The sequence below is a fragment of the Artemia sp. Qi Xiang Cuo genome, chromosome 1 (assembly GCF_049724085.1).
Source record: "Artemia sp. Qi Xiang Cuo chromosome 1, ASM4972408v1, whole genome shotgun sequence".
Classification (NCBI taxonomy): Eukaryota; Metazoa; Arthropoda; class Branchiopoda; order Anostraca; family Artemiidae; genus Artemia; species Artemia sp. Qi Xiang Cuo.
Window position 1 is genome coordinate 10,591,587 of NC_142794.1, and position 18,781 is coordinate 10,610,367.

The window sequence follows — 18,781 nt, forward strand, 5'->3', positions numbered from 1 at the left end:
ACGTTGCTCTTTCCTTTCAGTAGAAAAAAATTGTCTTTTTCCCTTGATTTTTGATCGTTTTTCAAATAGGCTCAGGAAATCCACCTCCCTTTCCATGGAAATTCTCCCCTCACAATTAATTTCTCCATATAAGGTTCCTCTCACATAAATCCTTCCCCCAGAAAATCACAAAAGGGTGATTCTATCCTCGCTGTGCATTACCCCCAGAAACTTTTTTGCGGACGACTCCACCTGAAAAATACTTCTTAGCATACTTTCATTTGAAAAAAAAGACTTTTTTTATTTAATTTCTGATCGTTTTTGAGGTCTTGGTGGAATCTACCTGTTTGGAAATTTTTCTCAGAAATCTCCCCCCCCCTAATGTATAATTTTTCTCCAATGGAAATTTCCCCCCTTGAAAATTTCTCCAGATGGTCACTCCTCAATGGATAATTTCTCCCAGGGCAAACCCCAAACGTCAAATCCCCCCAGAAAATTCAAGCTTATTTGAACATTTCCCTGAGATATCTCCCCTGAGCATCTCCATGTGTGAAATATAATTGTCAACGAGAATTTAATCTCCTGACTACCAGCATAGATATAAGTATTGAAGACGCGTGTTTTTTTTACCACATATGTAAACAAATCATTAATTTCGAAAATGGTCTTCAGAAAATTTTCACTTCCCAATCCAAAATCTATCGTCCTCTCCCGTGGATATTGGATCCCAACGGAGTAGATCCGACATATATGTTGACTATATAACACTTTTATTTTCTTCAAGAGAGAAAAAAAAACGGAATTCTATTTTCCACGGAAACAGAAACTCCTTTTCTCGTTTCTACCAGCAGTCTACTCTACTATTGAAAACAAGAAAAGCAGTTTGTGTCACCAACAAGATATAGAAACACTTTACGTTCAACCCATCACCACCTCGTCTTCATTGAGCAGCCAGGAAGACGGCACCTCTTTGCGTTCCTTAGGTTGCGGTGTTTGGGTAACTCTCTCAGGCGGTAATTATCGGCCTTATTGAAATTACCAGCCGAATGTCACATTTGTCAACTTCCTTAGCATACTGCTCCAGGTTGTATAAATTCCAGATAATTCTGGAAAATTTCCACCCGTATAAAAATTCCCGTTGAAAGTTCACCCTCGGAAACTTCCATCCTAATGAGAAATCCTTTCCGTAGAGAATTCAACCTAAAAAAATCATCCCCCTACTGAAAAATAACCGTATACTTTGCAATTATGGCACCATTGTAGGGAATATTTACCTGAATGTTAACAAAAAGTTCAAAAATGTTAGCCCAAAAATATACTTTTTGATAAATTAGGCACTTTTCCCCCTCCCCATTATGCAATAAACCACTGATACTCCTCCATAATTGCTGATACAAATTTCCCCAGACAATACCATTTTGCTGAAATTACCCCATCCCTGGAAATTCTGCCTGAAAAATTTCTCCTTAGCATACTGTCATTAGAAAAAAGACTTGTCTTTAATTTATTTTCTGATTGTTTTAAGGTCATGGCGGTGATACCCCTATGCTGAAAATTTTACCCGGAAATCCCCCCCCCCCAAAAAAAATTTACTATGCAAAGTTTCCCCATGAAGAATTTCTCCCGGTGATAATTCCCCGGTGGAACATTTTTCTCGGTGATAATTCTTCCATGGAAAATTTCTCTCTTGGATAGTACCCTCCCCCTGTCATGGAAAATCTTCCAAAAGATTTGAACCCATCTGAAAATTTCCCCCGGACAATTCCACCAGAGCATTTCCAAACATAAAATAGAATCGCCAAAGACAAGGTAAGGCAATTGAAACGGAATTTATATAAGAATTTTGCCAAGTTCCCCCTCTCCCCTAATAAAATTTCCTCTGAAAAGTTTACTCCCAGAACCTTCCCTTCCAACGGAAAAGTTTCGCCTGTAGAAAATAACCTGCACCCACAAAGCCCCCCCCAAAAAAAAATATCTGTGTACTTCCTAATAACCAATATTATATGTAAACAGTAAGCATACAATAAAACAATAAGTTCATAACTTGCAGCCATTGACCCTGGGATTGTGAAGGGCCATGTCATCTTGAAAGACATAGTTATAAGATCTTTAGACAACTCTGAACAAAATGGGAATCTCAAAATTCGGATCTGACGACTTTGGCGAAAAATAACGCTAGAGGGGGAGGGGCCTACGTGCCATGCAATTTTTTTGGTCGCTTAGAAAGGGAGCTAGAACTTTTGATTTACTTAAAAATAAGCCCTCTTCCAATTCTGTAGGAGCTTTGGTGTTCAAACACAATCATACCTGGGAAGAACAAAGTAAAAAGAAAAAAATAAGCACACGGAGCTTGATAACTCTACAGTAGAGTTCTCTTATGCGTTTAATCTCATGGTGTAATCCTCACTAAGGTTGCTTAACTTTGGAGGATGTTTCCTCTCTCTTTCATCAAGCAAATTTACTCAGGCTTGTAGCTTTTGATGGGTTGCATTAAACTAAATGAATTCTATAGATTTGGAATCAGCATAAAAAGTCAAACCTGTTGATGTATCTATTGTTATCAAAATTATGTCTTTTAGAGTTTCGGTTACTACTACTTATTTCGGTCCGCACTTACAGTTTGTTACCAAGAACTGTTTGATATTTCTAATTTTTAAGACTAAATATTTTAGATATTTGTGAAAATAATACATCCGTGTGTAAAAAAAAACTTCAGCAAGAATGCCACTGAATATTTTTTTTTTTAATTCTTCAGCTAAGCTGCCAATAAGTCTTCATATTGGTACTTACCTCCCAGCTTGACATAGGCGTTCCCCTGTCCAGTCCCCACGTCGCATCTAACAAAGCACTGGTAAATGCCTTCATCCTCTTGTCGCATACGACTAATAAACAATTTTCCACCACTTATCCCTTGAGTAAAAGGAGTACCATTAAAATACCAACTAAATTGTAAAACTAGACATTTGGATTGACATTTTATCTCAACACTATTTCCCAGGTCTACTGTGAGATAACTAGAGGACAAGGTTACTTCTGGAGGCTCGGTTACATCCACTCGTATCTCTCGCTGAGATTTTCCAGCGGAATTTACAGCTTCACAACGGTATATGCCTCTATCACTCGGTAAGATTGGATAGAAAAACATAGAGCTTCCAGTGATACTATTTTCATGAACAAATGTGGATTGATGATGATGCAACTTGAGCCATCTGAAAAAAAAGTAACTTATAGCTGGGAAATTATAATCTTAGGGTAGTAAGAAGTTCATTAATTCAAACTAACTTCTCTTATTATCTGAAATGAAGATGTGATAAAAAGCTTTATAGCTGCTACAGGAGAATGCAAGGATAAGAAACTAAACGAAAAGCCAGTGTTACTGCAATGTTACGACAATAAAAACTTCTTAATTTGTTTGTTGATTGACGCAAATAACGTTAAGCAAAGACAAACGGGCCCAAGCCTATACAAATGAAAAGGAGAAATTTCTACTCCCTCAACATCTTGATGTAGAAATGGTTTTTCTGAAAGTTTGCTGTCTTTATCATAAATTTATTATAATTGTGGCTGGAAAAAATTTTTCTCAATCTCTCCTTGGCTGGAAAAATAAACCCTCTGTTGTCATGCCTTAGTGAGCCTATTTAAATGTCATACAAATTGTGTGGGTATTGAATTCAGTTAAATACAGAGCTATTCAAGCCAGAGAGAGAGCGAGAGAGCGAGAGAGAGAGAGAGAGAGAGAGAGAGAGAGAGAGAGAGAGAGAGAGAGAGAGAGAGAGAGAGAGAGAGAGAGAGAAAAAAGAGGGGAGAATGACAGAGAGATAAAAAAGAGAGGAAGAGAGAAAGAGAGAAAAAGGAGGATGTGGGATATGGACAAAGGCAGGGTCACCAAAGGGTCTTATAGAAAAAGGCGTGCAGCGGTTTCAGTTATTATATTCTCACTTTTACTGGTTTATTTTAAAACTAAATTGAAAATGCTTTTTGTAAAAAATAAATAAAAAAAAGTAAAGAGCTACATTAAACCAAAAAGTAAAATAGAAATAAAGTCAAATACTTTTACAAATGTTAAATTACCACAAATTACCATTAATAAATAAATAAAACCCCAAATGAACAAAAATAATATAATTTGTTTGAGTCAAATTCGAAACAAGTAGAAACTAATATGCGTAGGGGTGACGCCATCGATGCCTTCTAAAGACCAGAACCTAATTTTTACTTTACTTAAAACAATCTTTATTTCGAGCTAAATGTTCTATTTTCCATAATATCCCAGCAGCAGCTTAGGATAATAAGTGGAAACTCTAAGGGCTACCAATATTATTATTACTACTACTACTACTACTACTACTAATACTTCCACTATTGCTAAAATTGCTACTACGACTACTACTGTTACTACTACAACTATTATGCTATTACAACTGCTATTAATAATACTACTGCGAATACAAATACTACTAATACAAGAAGTACTACTACTACTACTACTACTACTACTACTACTACCACTATAATTACTACTACTACTACTGCTACTACTACTACTACTACTACTACTACTACTACTACTACTGAACTAAATTAAAATAGTTTAAATACATCCAAGCTGTAAAGATATACAGGCGGGAATGGGGTATAAAGTAGAAACTTTCACCGATAGTAGAAACTTTCATGTAAAGTTTATGTTGCTATAAAACTAAATAAAAAGGCACTATGCGTATGCTGTTTGTTGATAAGACGTCTCAACAATATCTCGAGAATGAATAAGGGTATAAATTTGAAACTTTCAGGGCTACAACTATTACTACTTCTGCTCTTACAGTTAGATTAAATAAAAAAAACGTAAATGCATCCAGGGTGTGAAATTACCGTAGATACAATGTCTTAGGAAAGGTCTTAGGTATTATTTTTCAGAAAAACTTGAGGAGATGAAGAACTAAATCAAGTGACACTATTTGCATCCAGATTTCAAAAGGGCGCATATTCTTAGAAACTGTTGAAAATTTTTGTTCGACGTGCAAACAGTTCATAGCTAAATGTTTTCTCTTTCTGCTTGATGTACTCATTTGATAACCAGCATGCCCACATTGTGTTTATATTAGTTACACGTCCCCCCCTCAATATTACCTGAAATTTTCAGCTTCATACCCGTAACCTTACTTCTAGTAGTAGTGACGGTAATAGTAGTAGGTTATTATTACTAGGGTTAGTAGTGGGCTTCAAAAAGTAGCAACTGTACTACAAGTAGCAGTAGTAGTAATTTGTCTTTTGGGCACTTGAACATTCCCCTCATAATGTCTGGAAGTTTCAGCTTGAAATAGTAAGCCGTTCCTAAGATATTGCTGATAAGCTTTTGTAACAATCTGTATGTATGCACATAGTATGTTTTGACCAAGTTCAACTATCCTCTAAACATTTTCTCAGCTTTTCGCCTCAATATTCTCAGGATTAGTAGTTATCACTAAATGAGCAGTAGATGTAGTAGCAGTAATAGTAGCAATAGTAGTAGTAGTAGTAGAAGTAGGAGTATTAGCTCTAGTAGTAGAAGTGGTAGTAGCATTAGTAGAATCCTTAGCATCCAAATTTTGCCTTTTCCATAAACTGATCATCCCCCTCGTCATTCCCTAACAGTTCTGACTTTATACCCTTAGTCCCTCCTGGGTTACGCTCTTTTGATAACCTGTATTTACGTAACTTGTCGTAATTTAATTAAACACTCTCTTTAACATTTTCTGAAAGCTTTACCTGAATGTGCATAGCCCTTTTGAACACTAAAGGTCAAACATGATTTTTTTTTTTCCCCAATTACAATGACAATACATAAGCGACGGACGAACTGGATAACTTACAGCCCTTGCCCCGAGTGCTATCGGACCTTTCACTTCAACTATGTTGAACGAAATGGCAATCTAAAATTTTGATTGGATGGGGTTGAGTAATTAAAGGGCAAAGGAGAGGGGCTGATTGCCCTGCAATCTATTTTTACTCTTAAAGAGCCTTTAAACTTAAGGGCCCTTCCAATCGAATGAGCTCCTTTTGAAGTTTTTATCACACATTTTTATTGCTTTAATTGAGCAGCGCTTTTGCGCTATTTATGAAGATGTTACTAAGCTCTTGAAGATTTGGCTAAAATACTACAGTAGATGGCTACAGCCCTCGACTTAAAACTATATTAAATGAAAAAAACAAGTTTTTTTTAACTGAAAGTAAGGAGCGACATCATCTTTACGCTAAAGTTTTTTATTAAAAAAAATTTGTTAGACAGAGTCAAACCTTAGCGTAAAGAGCGAGGTGTTGAGGAGGGGACAGTCCCTTTCATATACGGAATAATTTCTGTTCGTTTTAAGTTTTAATGTCGCTCCTTACTTTCAGTTAAAAAAAAAACTTGTTTTTTTATTTAGTTTCTGAAATTTTTTTAGTTTTTAAATTAATACAGCTTTGATTTTGGCTCAGCGTACATGAATAATTAAAACGAAACTTGCATATTAATTTCACTTTTTTTTTGCTAAATGGCTTTCTCAAAATTTTGATCTGACGTAACTTACGAATTAACTAACGTCACGAACTTTTATATTCGTAAATTTTTATTACGTATATTAGGGGATTCACCCCCTATTCAATACCTCGCTTTTTACGCTCAAGTTCAAATTTTGTTCCAATTCTTTAAGAATGACCCCTTAATCACAAAGACCGTTAATTAGAATAAATAGCTCTGATGAAAGTACAAAAAAAACTTTAGCGTAAAGAGTGAGGTAATGACTAGGGGATGAATCCAATCATATACGTAATAATTTATGTTGGTTTTAAGTTTTGATGTTACTCCTTATTTTCAGTCGAAAAAATTGTTGTTTTTTTTTTATTTAATTTCTTATCGTTTTTTAAATAATTCTGGGAAATCCAGCGCCCCCTTCATAGCAATGTCCCTTCCCCCATGAGATCTTTCTCCATGGAAAGATCCTCCCACGTAACCTCCGACCTCCCCCCTAACTACCAAACAAATACCCCCTGAAAACTTCTGTATACTTTCCAATATCCAATACTATATCAACATTGGGCAAAGTTCATAACTTGCAGACCTTCCCCAGGGGACTTTGGGGGATTAAGTCATCCTCAAAGACATAATTATTGTATTTTTTTTACCATGCTGAACAAAAATGGCTATCTCAAAATTTTGAAAGGGTGACTTTGGGAAAAACATGAGCGTTGGAGGGGGCCTAGTTGCCCTCCAATTATTTCCGTCACTTAGGAAGAGAACTATAATTTTTAATTTCTGTTCGAATGAGCCCTCTCAAGATAGTCTAGGACTAATAAACACGCATCCATGAACAAACACGTATCCATGATCTTTCTTCTGGCAAAAAATACAAAATTCCACATTTTTGCAGATAGGAGCTTGAAACTTCTATAGTAGGGTTCTCTGATACGCTGAATCTGATGGTGTGATTTTCATTAAGGTTCTATGAATTTTGGGCGGTGTTTCCTCCTTTTTTCGAAAATAAGGCAAACATTCTCATGCTCGTAACTTTTTAATGGGTAAGATTAAACTTGGTGAAACTTATATATTTGAAATCAGCATAAAATCTGATCTGATCTTAGTGCTAGTGATTGGTGATCAGTAATGAATTCTGAAAATGTTAATAGGGCTTTAGCCTCATTAATGAGTCGGCTGACAACACTGACTGGAAAAAATTTTCCCCTAGTAAAATCTTCTAGTAAATATAAACCCAAGATGCCTTGGATGTCTCCTAGTCTTGTGAGATCAACAATGCAGAAGTCAGAGCCTTTTAAGCTAGCTTGCAAAAGCCTTGATTCTGATGATTTATCAAAGTATAAGCATTATAAGAATGTATTAACATCAACAATTAGACTAGCTAAGAATAAATAGTCTTTGTTGAAAATTCAGGAGTGCAAGGGTAACTTATAGAAAGTTTGGAGTGTAGTTAATGAAGCTTTATCTCGTAGGAAACAATCAAAGAAACAGCCTACTGCCTTCAAGAAAGCAGATGGTTCAACTATTGAAAAAGCAGCTGTACCTAGTGCCTTCAAATCTTACTTTACCACCCTACCAACTGTTAAGACCCCCTCCTTTCCTTAACTAGGTAAATCTTCACCAGCTGAGAGAAGTATTTTTAGCCGCGGCGGTGAAACTTAGAAATCGGATCGTGGCCGTCAATCGTTTCAAGTGAAGAAATTGTGTTCGGGAAAAGGTAGTACCCCTTGTCCAAAGTAGCAGTCGGAAGTGGCATTCCACAGTGAAACAAATGACTGGCAAGTCAGTTAACAGTGAGCTAAAAATACCCAAGCCTGACGGATCTCAAATGAGCGCTTCAGACGTAAACGAGTTCTTTGCTGGCATTTGTACCACCTACCCCTCAATTACAGAGGCCGAACTGGTTGATCTCTTAGTCCATTGTGAAACTGACGAAATAAAACAGTTTACCGAATTTGCTGTTTTTAAAGAACTTCAAAAACTAAAACCGAATTGTTCTTCCTACCCTGGTGAGTTGCCGGTCAAACTTGTTCGTGAATATGCCTTGTTTTTAGCCAAACCATTGACATCGATCATCAATCAGTGCTTCAGTGAACAAACCTTTCCCGATGCTTGGAAGTGAGCCTATGTTCGCGTAATACCCAAAGTTAAAGGACCTAAGACATGTGATCAGTTAAGACCTATTTCGATCACACCGAACTTTGCTAAAGTTGCAGAATCTTTCATATATCGTGAACTTCTCACGGATATTTCACCGTCACTTGACCCTTCCAGTATGGTTGTTTGAAGGGATGCAGCACGTCTGTTTATTTAGTACGGCTTTATCACATAGTAGTTGAATGGTTAGAGTTTGGAAGCTCGTTTGTAGATTTACTTCTTGTAGACTACCGAAAGGCATTTGATTTGATTAAGCACCCTCTTTCCGCCCAGAATCTCAAGTCAATGGGTGCCCGTAAGCACATCCTCCAATTAGTAGTTGATTTCTTACGTCACAGGTATCAAAAAGTGTACGCCCTTTTTCCTGGTGATATTGAATCGGAATGGGTGGAAATTACATGTGGCGCCCCACAAGGTACCATATTAGCAGCTCTTCTTTTCCTGGCTGTTATCAACTATGTGCTTTCTGACTTTGACGATCGTTTTAAATTCGTCGATGATTTGTCTGTGCTTCTTAAATACCACGTAAATGATTCGCAAGCTGTAGCCCAGTTCGACCCAAAATTTTCGATCAGTTTAAATCACAGTGTACTGCGAACAGTCTTCAAATTAATAAGAATAAATCAAAGGTTTTCAGGTTCAACCCACTTAAACGCGATTTTACCTGCCCCGCGACTTTGTTCCCTTCTGCTTCATGCGTGACCATCTTGGGTGTCACCTTTGGTGTGGACTGTTCTTTCCCTATTCATGTACAAGAGCTGGTTCAAAAGGGAAATTATGGTATGCAGACACTGGTGGCGATGCACCGCCTGGGTTTTCCAGTGTATCAGCTGAAAACAGCGTACCTCACTTTTATTCGACCCATCCTTGAATATGCGTGTCCCGTCTGGGGCCCACAAGTTCATCACATAGATTACTTAAGTGATGATTTGGAGGGGATCCAGAAACGAGCTGAAAAGATCATTTTTTGCGACAAATATGTAGATTACAGCTCCGCTCTGAAGTCACTTGAAATACCAAGCCTTCACGATCGCCTTTTTCAGCTGATGATTCGTTTTGGCCAGTTTTTATTGTCTAGTCCTGTACATAGGACAATATTACCACCTAAAATGCCTGTCCGCGCAAATACCAGAAGCAAAAGCAAACTTATGCCCGTCTCGTGCCGCACAAACAGACTTAGTAACTCCTTTGTTCCTTTTTTTACAAGTGCTTTTAATAAAATGTAGAGAAGTGTTTTCATGTAAAAAACAGCGCCTTTTAGTGCATTTTTTTAATGTGTCTATGACAGCTGTTTTCATTAAAATGATTCTGATTCTGATTCTGATATTTTTAATCTATCTATTTCAAAAGGTGTATACCCTGATTCGTTTAAAATTGCAAAAGTACTCACTCTTTTTAAGAAGGGTGACCCCAGCTTTGTGTCAAATTATAGAACTAAATCACTTCTGCCAATTTTCACGAAATTACTTGAAAAAGCTGTGCATGTGAGGTTTTTTTCATTCCTGTCTACTGGTGCTTCAACTGGAAGTGGTTCTGTTCTGTCTGATCACCAGTATGGCTTCCAACCTAAATTCTCTACTTCATGTGCTCTAGTTGACTTTACAGAATTCGTGCGTGTTAACATAGACAAGGCTCGCTGTTTTCTAGGACTATTTCTTGATTTTTATAAAGCTTTCGACATGGTAGACCATTTTGTCATTTTGTATTACTGGGAAAACTATCTCTACTTGGAGTTCGGGGAATTGCCTTTGAATGGTTTACATCTTACCTGTCTAATAGATCTCAGTTTGTGTGTTACGATGGGAAATATTCTGATTTAGCTTCGGTTTCCAAAGGGGTACCTCAAGGCTCAGTTTTGGGACCACTCCTCTCTCTTATTTATATTAATGACCTTCCTCCATCTTCCAACCTTGATACTCACACTGTTTTGTTTGCAGACAATAGTAATTTTTTTGTGGTTTCTAATGGTCTGCCCTCTGCTGTTGCTAAGGCTCATCTTCTGCTCAATCATGTGCGTGATTGGTGTGAGCAGAACGGGATGCTGTTGAATAGCTCTAAGAGTAGCATTATTCATTTTCAAACCCCATACCACATGTCTGAACCTTCCCCAACAATCTTTGTTTTTTATGGTACTGATATAACTTCCCAGTGCTCTTGTGTTAAACTTCTTGGTGTGCATGTTGATTGTTTTCTTTCTTTCAAAACTCATATTTCCTATACACATTCTATAATTTCTCGTCAAGTGTCTATGCTTCATCGTGCCAATCAATTTCTTCCTCCTGATGTAATACTTTCTCTTTACTATCTATTTTGTCCTTCCTTATCTTTCTTATTGCTGCACTGTATGGGGCAATACTAACTATTCTTCCCTTCGGCAACTCCGAACAGCACAGAATAGAGCGGTGAAGGCAACTTTTCGCCTTCCCCGACTCTATCATACAGTTAATTGTTAGGGTCATGATGATCTAGATATCCTAGATTTGGTCGTCAAGAATCTGAACATAGAACTGGCTCACGAAACATTCATTTTATTGCTTAACCCAAATGCGATATTCTACTTTGATCTAGTATCAGCTTGTCAGTGTCAGACTTTGATACAGAGCTCTGTTCACCAATTTCCGCTGCCTAAAAGGGTATCCTCAGCAGCTCAGATGTCACCAATTTATATAGCAATTGTTCTTTGGAACTCTATTCCCAGTAAACTTTCTCTTATCAAAAACTCATCTTCCCTTTGCAAAAAAATATTCTCTAAGGCTTGAAGTAATTTTGTTTTTTTCTCTTTATTTCTTTATTAATTTTGCTTTATCTATTTATTCCGCATTACTTTATATATATTTTTTTCTTTTCTCCTCAATTATTATGTTTAATGAGATTCAAACCCTGTTGTTTAATAATATTATTAATGGTTTGGAATTTTAATAAATTACAGGACATTTTCAGTTTGGATAAAATTAAGTCAAAGGTTATTGTTTAGACGGTCTTTATTTTTTGTTTTTTTTTGTTGATTTTTCTTACATTTTGGTTATTTTTTTTTGTTATCTTTTAATTTTTTTTTCCTTCCTTGATTTGTGTTGTGTGGAGTTTGTGATTGATACGAGATCCTCTACAGGCTATGCTTCTTGGGACCTCTAGCACTTAAGTGTATTTATGTATTTATTCTAGTATTTAATAAATTGAACTGAATTGCATTGATGCATCTATTGGTTTCAAAATTCTGTTTTTTAGAGTTTCGGTTACTATTAAGCCTGGTTGCTCCTTACTTACAATTCATTACCACGAACTATTTGATTCATTGACATCAAGATTCCGTTTTTAAAAATTTCGATTGCTATTGAGCCGTATCGTTTGTTATTTATTGTTATTTTTATTACGTATGTATTATTACGTATATGAGGGGGTTCCCCCCCTAGTCAATATCTCAATCTTTACGCTGAAGTTCGAATTTTGTTCGAATCACAAATCCCGGAATCGCAAAGGCCGTTTAATTGGAATTGATAGCTATTTTCAAAGTGCTAAACAAAACTTAAGCGTAAAGAACGAGGAATTGACTAAAAGGCGAACCCCCTCATATACGTAATAGTTTCAGTTCGTTTTAAATTTTAATGTTGCACCTTACTTTCAGTTGAAAAAACTTATTTTTTTAATTTAATTTCTGATCGTTTTTTAAATAATGCTGGAAAATGCGGCGCCCCTTCATAGAATTGTTCCTTCCCCAAATGAAACATCCTCTATGTAAAAATCCTCACACGTGACCCCCTCCTCCGAACGCCATTCCCCCACCCAGAAAATATCCCTCCGAAAACGTCTCTATACTTCCCATTAACCAATGCTATATGTAAACAATGGGTAAAGTTCATACCTTGCAGCCCTTCCCCCGGGAACTGTGGGGGATTATGTCATCCTCAAAGACATTTTTCGACTATGCTGACCTAGTAGATTTTCAACTATGCTGAACAAAATGGCTATCTTAAAATTTTGATTGGGTGACTTTGGGAAAAAATGAGCGTGGGAAGGGGCCACATTGCCCTCCTATTTTTTTGGTCACTTAAAAATGGCACTAGAACTTATAATTTCGGTTCGAATGACCCCTCTCACGAAATTCTAGGTCTACTGGATCGATACGATCACCCCTGGGAAAAAAAACAACAAACAATCAAATAAAATGAACACGCATCCGTGATCTTTCTTCTGGAAAAAATACAATATTCCACATTTTTGCAGATAGGAACTTGAAACATCTACAGTAGGGTTTTCTGTTACGCCGAATCTGATGGTTTGATTTTCATCAAACCATCGTATTGTGTTTATATTTTGAGATATTGTTGTATTTTTTTCCTTCCTTGATTTGTTTTGTGTGGAGTTTGTGATTGATACGACATCCTCTACAAGCTATGCTTCTTGGGACCTCTAGCGCTTAAGTGTAATTATGTATTTATTGTAGTATTTAATAAATTGAATTGAACTGAATTGAATTGATGCATCTATTGGTTTCAAAATTCCGTTTTTTAGAGTTTCGGTTACTATTAAGCCTGGTTGCTCCTTACTTACAATTCGTTACACGAACTGTTTGATTCATTGAACATCAACATTCCGTTTTTAAAAGTTTCGATTGCTATTGAGCCGTATCGTTTGTTTTTTATTGTTATTTTTATTACGTATGTATTATTACGTATATGAGGGGGTTCCCCCCCTAGTCAATATCTCAATCTTTACGCTGAAGTTCGAATTTTGTTTGAATCACAAATCCCTGAATCGCAAAGGCCGTTTAATTAGAAATAATAGCTATTTTCAAAGTACTAAACAAAACTTAAGCGTAAAGAACGAGGAATTGACTAAAAGGCGAACCCCCTCATATACGTAATAGTTTTTGTTCGTTTTAAATTTTAATGTTGCTCCTTACTTTTAGTTGAAAAAACTTATTTTTTTAATTTAATTTCTGATCGGTTTTTAAATAATGCTGGAAAATCCGGCGCCCCTTCATAGAATTGTTGCTTCCCCAAATGAAACATCCTCTATGTAAAAATCCTCCCACGTGACCCCCTCCTCCGAAACCCCCCCCCCCCCACCCAGAAAAAAATCCCTCCCGAAAACGTCTCTATACTTCACAATAACCAATGCAATATGTAAACAATGGGTAAAGTTCATACCTGGCAGCCCTTCCCCCGGGAACTGTGGGGGATTATGTCATCCTCAAAGACATTTTTCAACTATGCTGACTTAGTAGATTTTCAACTATGCTGAACTAAATGGCTATCTCAAAATTTTGATTTGGTGACTTCGGGAAAAAATGAGCATGGGAAAGGGCTACATTGCCCTCCTATTTTTTCGGTCACTTAAAAATGGCACTAGAACTTATAATTTCGGTTCGAATGACCCCTCTCACGAAATTCTAGGACTACTGGATCGATACGATCACCCCTGGAAAAAAAAAACAAACAAACAATCAAATAAAATGAACACGCATCCGTGATCTTTCTTCTGGAAAAAATACAATATTCCACATTTTTGCAGATAGGAACTTGAAACATCTACAGTAGGATTTTCGGTTACGCTGAATCTGATGGTTTGATTTTCATCAAGATTCTATCAATTTTAGGGGGTGTTTCGGCCTTTTTTCAAAAATAAGGCAAATTTTTAAGCTCGTAACTTTTGATGGGTAAGACTAAAGTTGACGAAAATTATATATTTGAAATCAGCATAAAAACCCAATTTTTTATGTATCTACTGGTATCAAAATTCCGTTTTTTAGCGGTTCGGTTACTATTGAGCCGGGTCGCTCCTTACTTACAGTTCGTCACCACGAACTCTTTGACAAGGCATTATATAGTCACAAGGCCCGATACAAAAGGTATTTTACCGGCTTTGAACCCCACCTCTCCCCCTTTCCCGGAAAAAATAATTTTTCCGACTCGTATAAAAGTAGCAAAAAGGTATACAAACAAATTTTTGGTGCGATTTGCCAAATTCCTTTAAAGAAAACCCCACTCTGAAACAAATATTCCCCATCCTCGAACAAAAATTCTTGATGCCCCCATGTACAGCCATTAAATAAGTATTTAAGTTGCATCCCAAGGAAACACAGAGTTTGCTTGTAAGAAATGCTATGACTCAAAAACTATTGCTGATAAGCCTTTATGACAATCTGTATGTATGTACATAGTGTGTTTTGACAAAGTTCAACTTTCCTCTAAACATTTTCTCAGCTTTTTGCCTCAATATTCTCAGAATTAGTAGTTGTCACTAAATAAGCAGTAGTTGTAGTAGCAGTAATAGTAGCAATAGTAGTAGTAGTAGTAGTAGAAGTAGTAGAAGTAGGAGTATTAGCAGTAGTAGTAGAAGTGGTAGTAGCAGTAGTAGAATCTTTAGCATCCAAATATTGCCTTTTCTGTAAATTGATCATCCCCCTCGTCATTCCCTAAGAGTTCTGACTTTATACCCTTAGTCCCTCCTGGGTTACGCTCTTTTGATAACCTGTATATACGTAACTTGTTTTAATTTAATTAAAAGCTCTCTTTAACATTTTCTAAAAGCTTTACCTGAATGTGCTTAGCCTTTTTGAACACTAAAGGTCAAACATGATTTTTTTTTTCCCAATTGCAAAGACAATACATAAGCAACGGACGAACTGGATAACTTACAGCCCTTGCCCCGATTGTTATGGGACCTTTCGGCTATGTTGAACGAAATGGCAATCTCAAAAATTTTGATTGGATGGTGATGAGTAATTAAAGGGCACGGGAGAGGGGCTGATTGCCCTCCAATCCCTTTTTCTCTTAAAAAGGGCACTTTAAACTTTAAATTTTCAATCGATTGAGCTCCTTTTGAAGTTTTTATCACAAATTTTTATCGCTTTGATTAAGCAGCCCTTTTGCGCTGTTTATGAAGATGTTACTAAGCTCTTGAAAATTTGGCTAAAATACTACAGTAGATGGCTATAACCCTCGACTTAAAACTATAAAAGGCATTATATAGTCACAAGGCCCAATGCAGAAGGTATTTTACCGGCTTTAAACACCACCTCTCCCCCTACCCCGGAAAAAAGATATTTCCAACTCGTAAAAAAGTAGTAAAAAGGTATATAAACAAATTTTTGGTGCGTTTTGCAAAATTTCTTTAAAAAACACCCCACTCTTAAACAAATATTCCCCGCCCCGAACACAAATTCTTGATACCCCTTGCACAGCCATTAAATAAGTATTTAACTTTCATCCCAAGGAAACACAGAGTTTACTTGTAAGAAATGCTATGACTCAAAAACTTGCATATATTTAAATGGGGCGATATTTCCCAAACAAAGATTTTATAAGGTTTTGCATTATTTTCAATGGCTATACATTTGTGTCAATATGGTGTGTCTCAAGGCAGTGTGATTGGCTAACGCAAAAATAAATCACAAAATAAATAAATTGAATTAAAGCACACCTTTCAACATAGACAAATATGATGATGATCTCTTTTTTCTCTGTGGTTTCATTTCGCTTCTTACCTTATATTGGGTGCTGGATGACCTTGGGCTACACATGGAATTATAGCTGGCTCCCCACTGCGAAACCGGAATACACTATTGACATCCAATATCGTTGGCGGGATAACGACCCCAGGAGCTGAAAGTTTAGAAACTTAATTACACGAGATACTCAGAAACTTATTATCCACTATATCAGAACAGAAAGAAAATCAGCTCTGAAAGACGTATTTTCTTAAGGCAAAATAGAGGAAAATGATTCTTATTTGAAACAGAAGATCCCTCCGGAAAACAATTTTATTGAAGCAAGATTGAAAGACCCTAATTGGTGACTTTCAATAAATCTGAGGCAGCATCTTCCATCAACATCAGACAAAACTTAAAAATTCAAAAGTAAACATTATTTAAAACAATTTCTCATATTGTGTGTGAATAAATATTATATAATGAATAAAAACAAAAACATATTATCAAGTTAAGCTTAAAACAACCAAAATTTCCCAGAAACAGGAGTAGGGCTAATATCCCTTAAACTTTTCAAGGGCTAAGGTATCGTTTAACATTTGAGTTTCATAAATAATCGTTTTGAGACTTTATGTTTCAACTTATGCAATTAATTTTTTTTGAAACTGTAAAATATAGAATGAAAGAAAAAAAAAAGAAAATTACCGAATAAGACAAACTGTGTGCGATATATTAGCCTTTATGCTGATTAATTGTATAAATTTTCTAAAAAAGAAGTTTTTCAACGAAGAGTAAAAAGCTAAATGAAACAGTTCGTGGAAGCAAACTGTTAGTAATGAGCACCACGGGCAAATAGTAGTCGAATAGTAGTCACAAACATGGATCAAATTTATTTTTGCAGTGACTTCAAAATAAACAGATTTATCTAGATAAAAGATCCCCTAAAATTTATGTGATCTTGGTATAAATTACACCATTAAATTCGGCATACACTTTTCAGACAATCCTTTTGTCAAAGTTTCAAGTTTCTATCAACGAAAATGCTTATTTTGCAATTTTCATATTCACAGAAAAAAGATTGCGCATGTGTGTTAATTTGTTTGTTTGTCACTTCTTCTTTTTTGTCCCCAAGGGTGAAAGTACCGAACCAATGATCCTAGGAAATTCAGAGATGGCTTATTGAATGGAAATTAAAAGCTTTTAGTTCCTTTTTTACGTAATCAAAAGACTTTGCCAGAGGAAAGTGGCGTTTTCTGCCACTTTGTTGTAAAATAGTATGATTTTGCCCCAAAGACGGCTAAGTTGCTATTAATTAGAAATTCTGAGAGAGCTAATACATTTGAAAGAATCAGGAAACTGTAGAATGAGCTTTGAAGTGTCAGAGCAGGTGGTGCATATGGTGTAGAGTACCATATGATGGTGTATATTTTCCTGAAAAGTTGTTTAGTCCATAAACAATAATTGGTTAATATAAACATTTATTATAAAGTTTCATATAACTGAGTTGATTCTCTTGCGCCGTTTGATAGAATTGCGTACGGTGATGTACAATTAAATCTCGGGTGTTATGAAGGACGGGTGGTTAGTCATTGTTTATGGGGATGGGTGCCAGATGGCTAAAAGAGTGTATTGTAATGTATAAGTTTTCTGAAAGTCGATGAAACACCACATAAATATAAAAAGGGGTAGAGAGGGGGAGAGGAATTAATCTCCCTTCATCTGGGCTAAGCCTGAACAAGGGTGGTGCAGGGCGATTTTCCTCTTACTTTGACAGGAAAATGCTTTATTTTTTAACATAAAATATTGTATTCATATTCTTACCGGCACAAAAGGTGGAAAGGTGGAGGGGGGATAATATATAAGCACCGACAAGAAATTTACCTAAAGGGGGAGGCAAGTGAAACCAGGAACTATATTTTTATCAATATTAAATGCAAATATTAGATTTGTATATTTAATTATTTTTGTATCACAAAGTTGATGATAACGAACTCATAAAGTGTAGAGCTGCTCATCAAAACTTGTGAGCCTCAAAAGTATGCCCAATCCTCGAAAAAGAGGAAAAGCAACCCAAAAAGGCTGAGTGATTTGATGAAAATTGTGTCGTGTAATTCAACATATAAGAAAACTGTTATAGAGGTTTCAAGCTTTTACATGCAAAAAATAAGAGGTTTATTTTACTTTTTTTTATAATGACTGACTGGGATGCGTGTTTATTTATTTTTGTGTGTGTGTGTGTTTTTTTTTCTCCCCAGGGGTAATAATATCGGATCAATTGATATATACTATTGGAAAAGGCTCATAGGAAAGGAAATGGAGTATTCTACTGACCTGCTTAAATGCAAGAAAAGATTGCGCTGTAACAATTATTATTTTCTACAATTTTATGGTGTAAAACAACATTTCTAACTCAAATGGTGCCAAAAAGCTATCGAGTGACATTTCCAAGATAGTCAATCTATTCAAATTTATCGAAAAACTGTAGATGAGCTTTCCAGTTTCAGACACTGTAGCCTAATCTAAGAAACTTAATTTAAGATTAAAGTAATCAAACAATTTTTGATAAGGAATTACATGTTAGGAGTGATTCGGTCCAACGGTAACAAAAACTCTAAAAAACGGAATACTGATGAGAATAGATAAATCTAAAAATTTCCTTCTTATACTAATTCCAAATATCTAAAATTCGTCAGGTTTAATGATACCTATCAAAATGATACCTATCA

General features: G+C 36.0%; 1 protein-coding gene across 3 annotated transcripts in view; it reads right to left on the reverse strand.

Annotated features, from left to right (window-relative positions):
* LOC148956001 (cell adhesion molecule Dscam2-like) overlaps positions 1–18,517 on the reverse strand; it is a 240,243-nt gene extending 221,726 nt beyond the window's left edge. For all 3 annotated transcript variants that reach the window (XM_089093545.1, XM_089093538.1, XM_089093530.1), the window contains exons 1-3: positions 18,387–18,517; positions 16,113–16,230; positions 2,770–3,188 (exon numbers count right to left, since the gene is read on the reverse strand). In XM_089093545.1, coding sequence (XP_088949671.1) covers positions 2,770–3,124 — 355 coding nt within the window. In that variant the 5' untranslated portion in view covers positions 3,125–3,188; positions 16,113–16,230; positions 18,387–18,517. The remainder of the gene's footprint in view (positions 1–2,769; positions 3,189–16,112; positions 16,231–18,386) is intronic.
* Between the last annotated feature and the right edge of the window lie 264 nt (positions 18,518–18,781).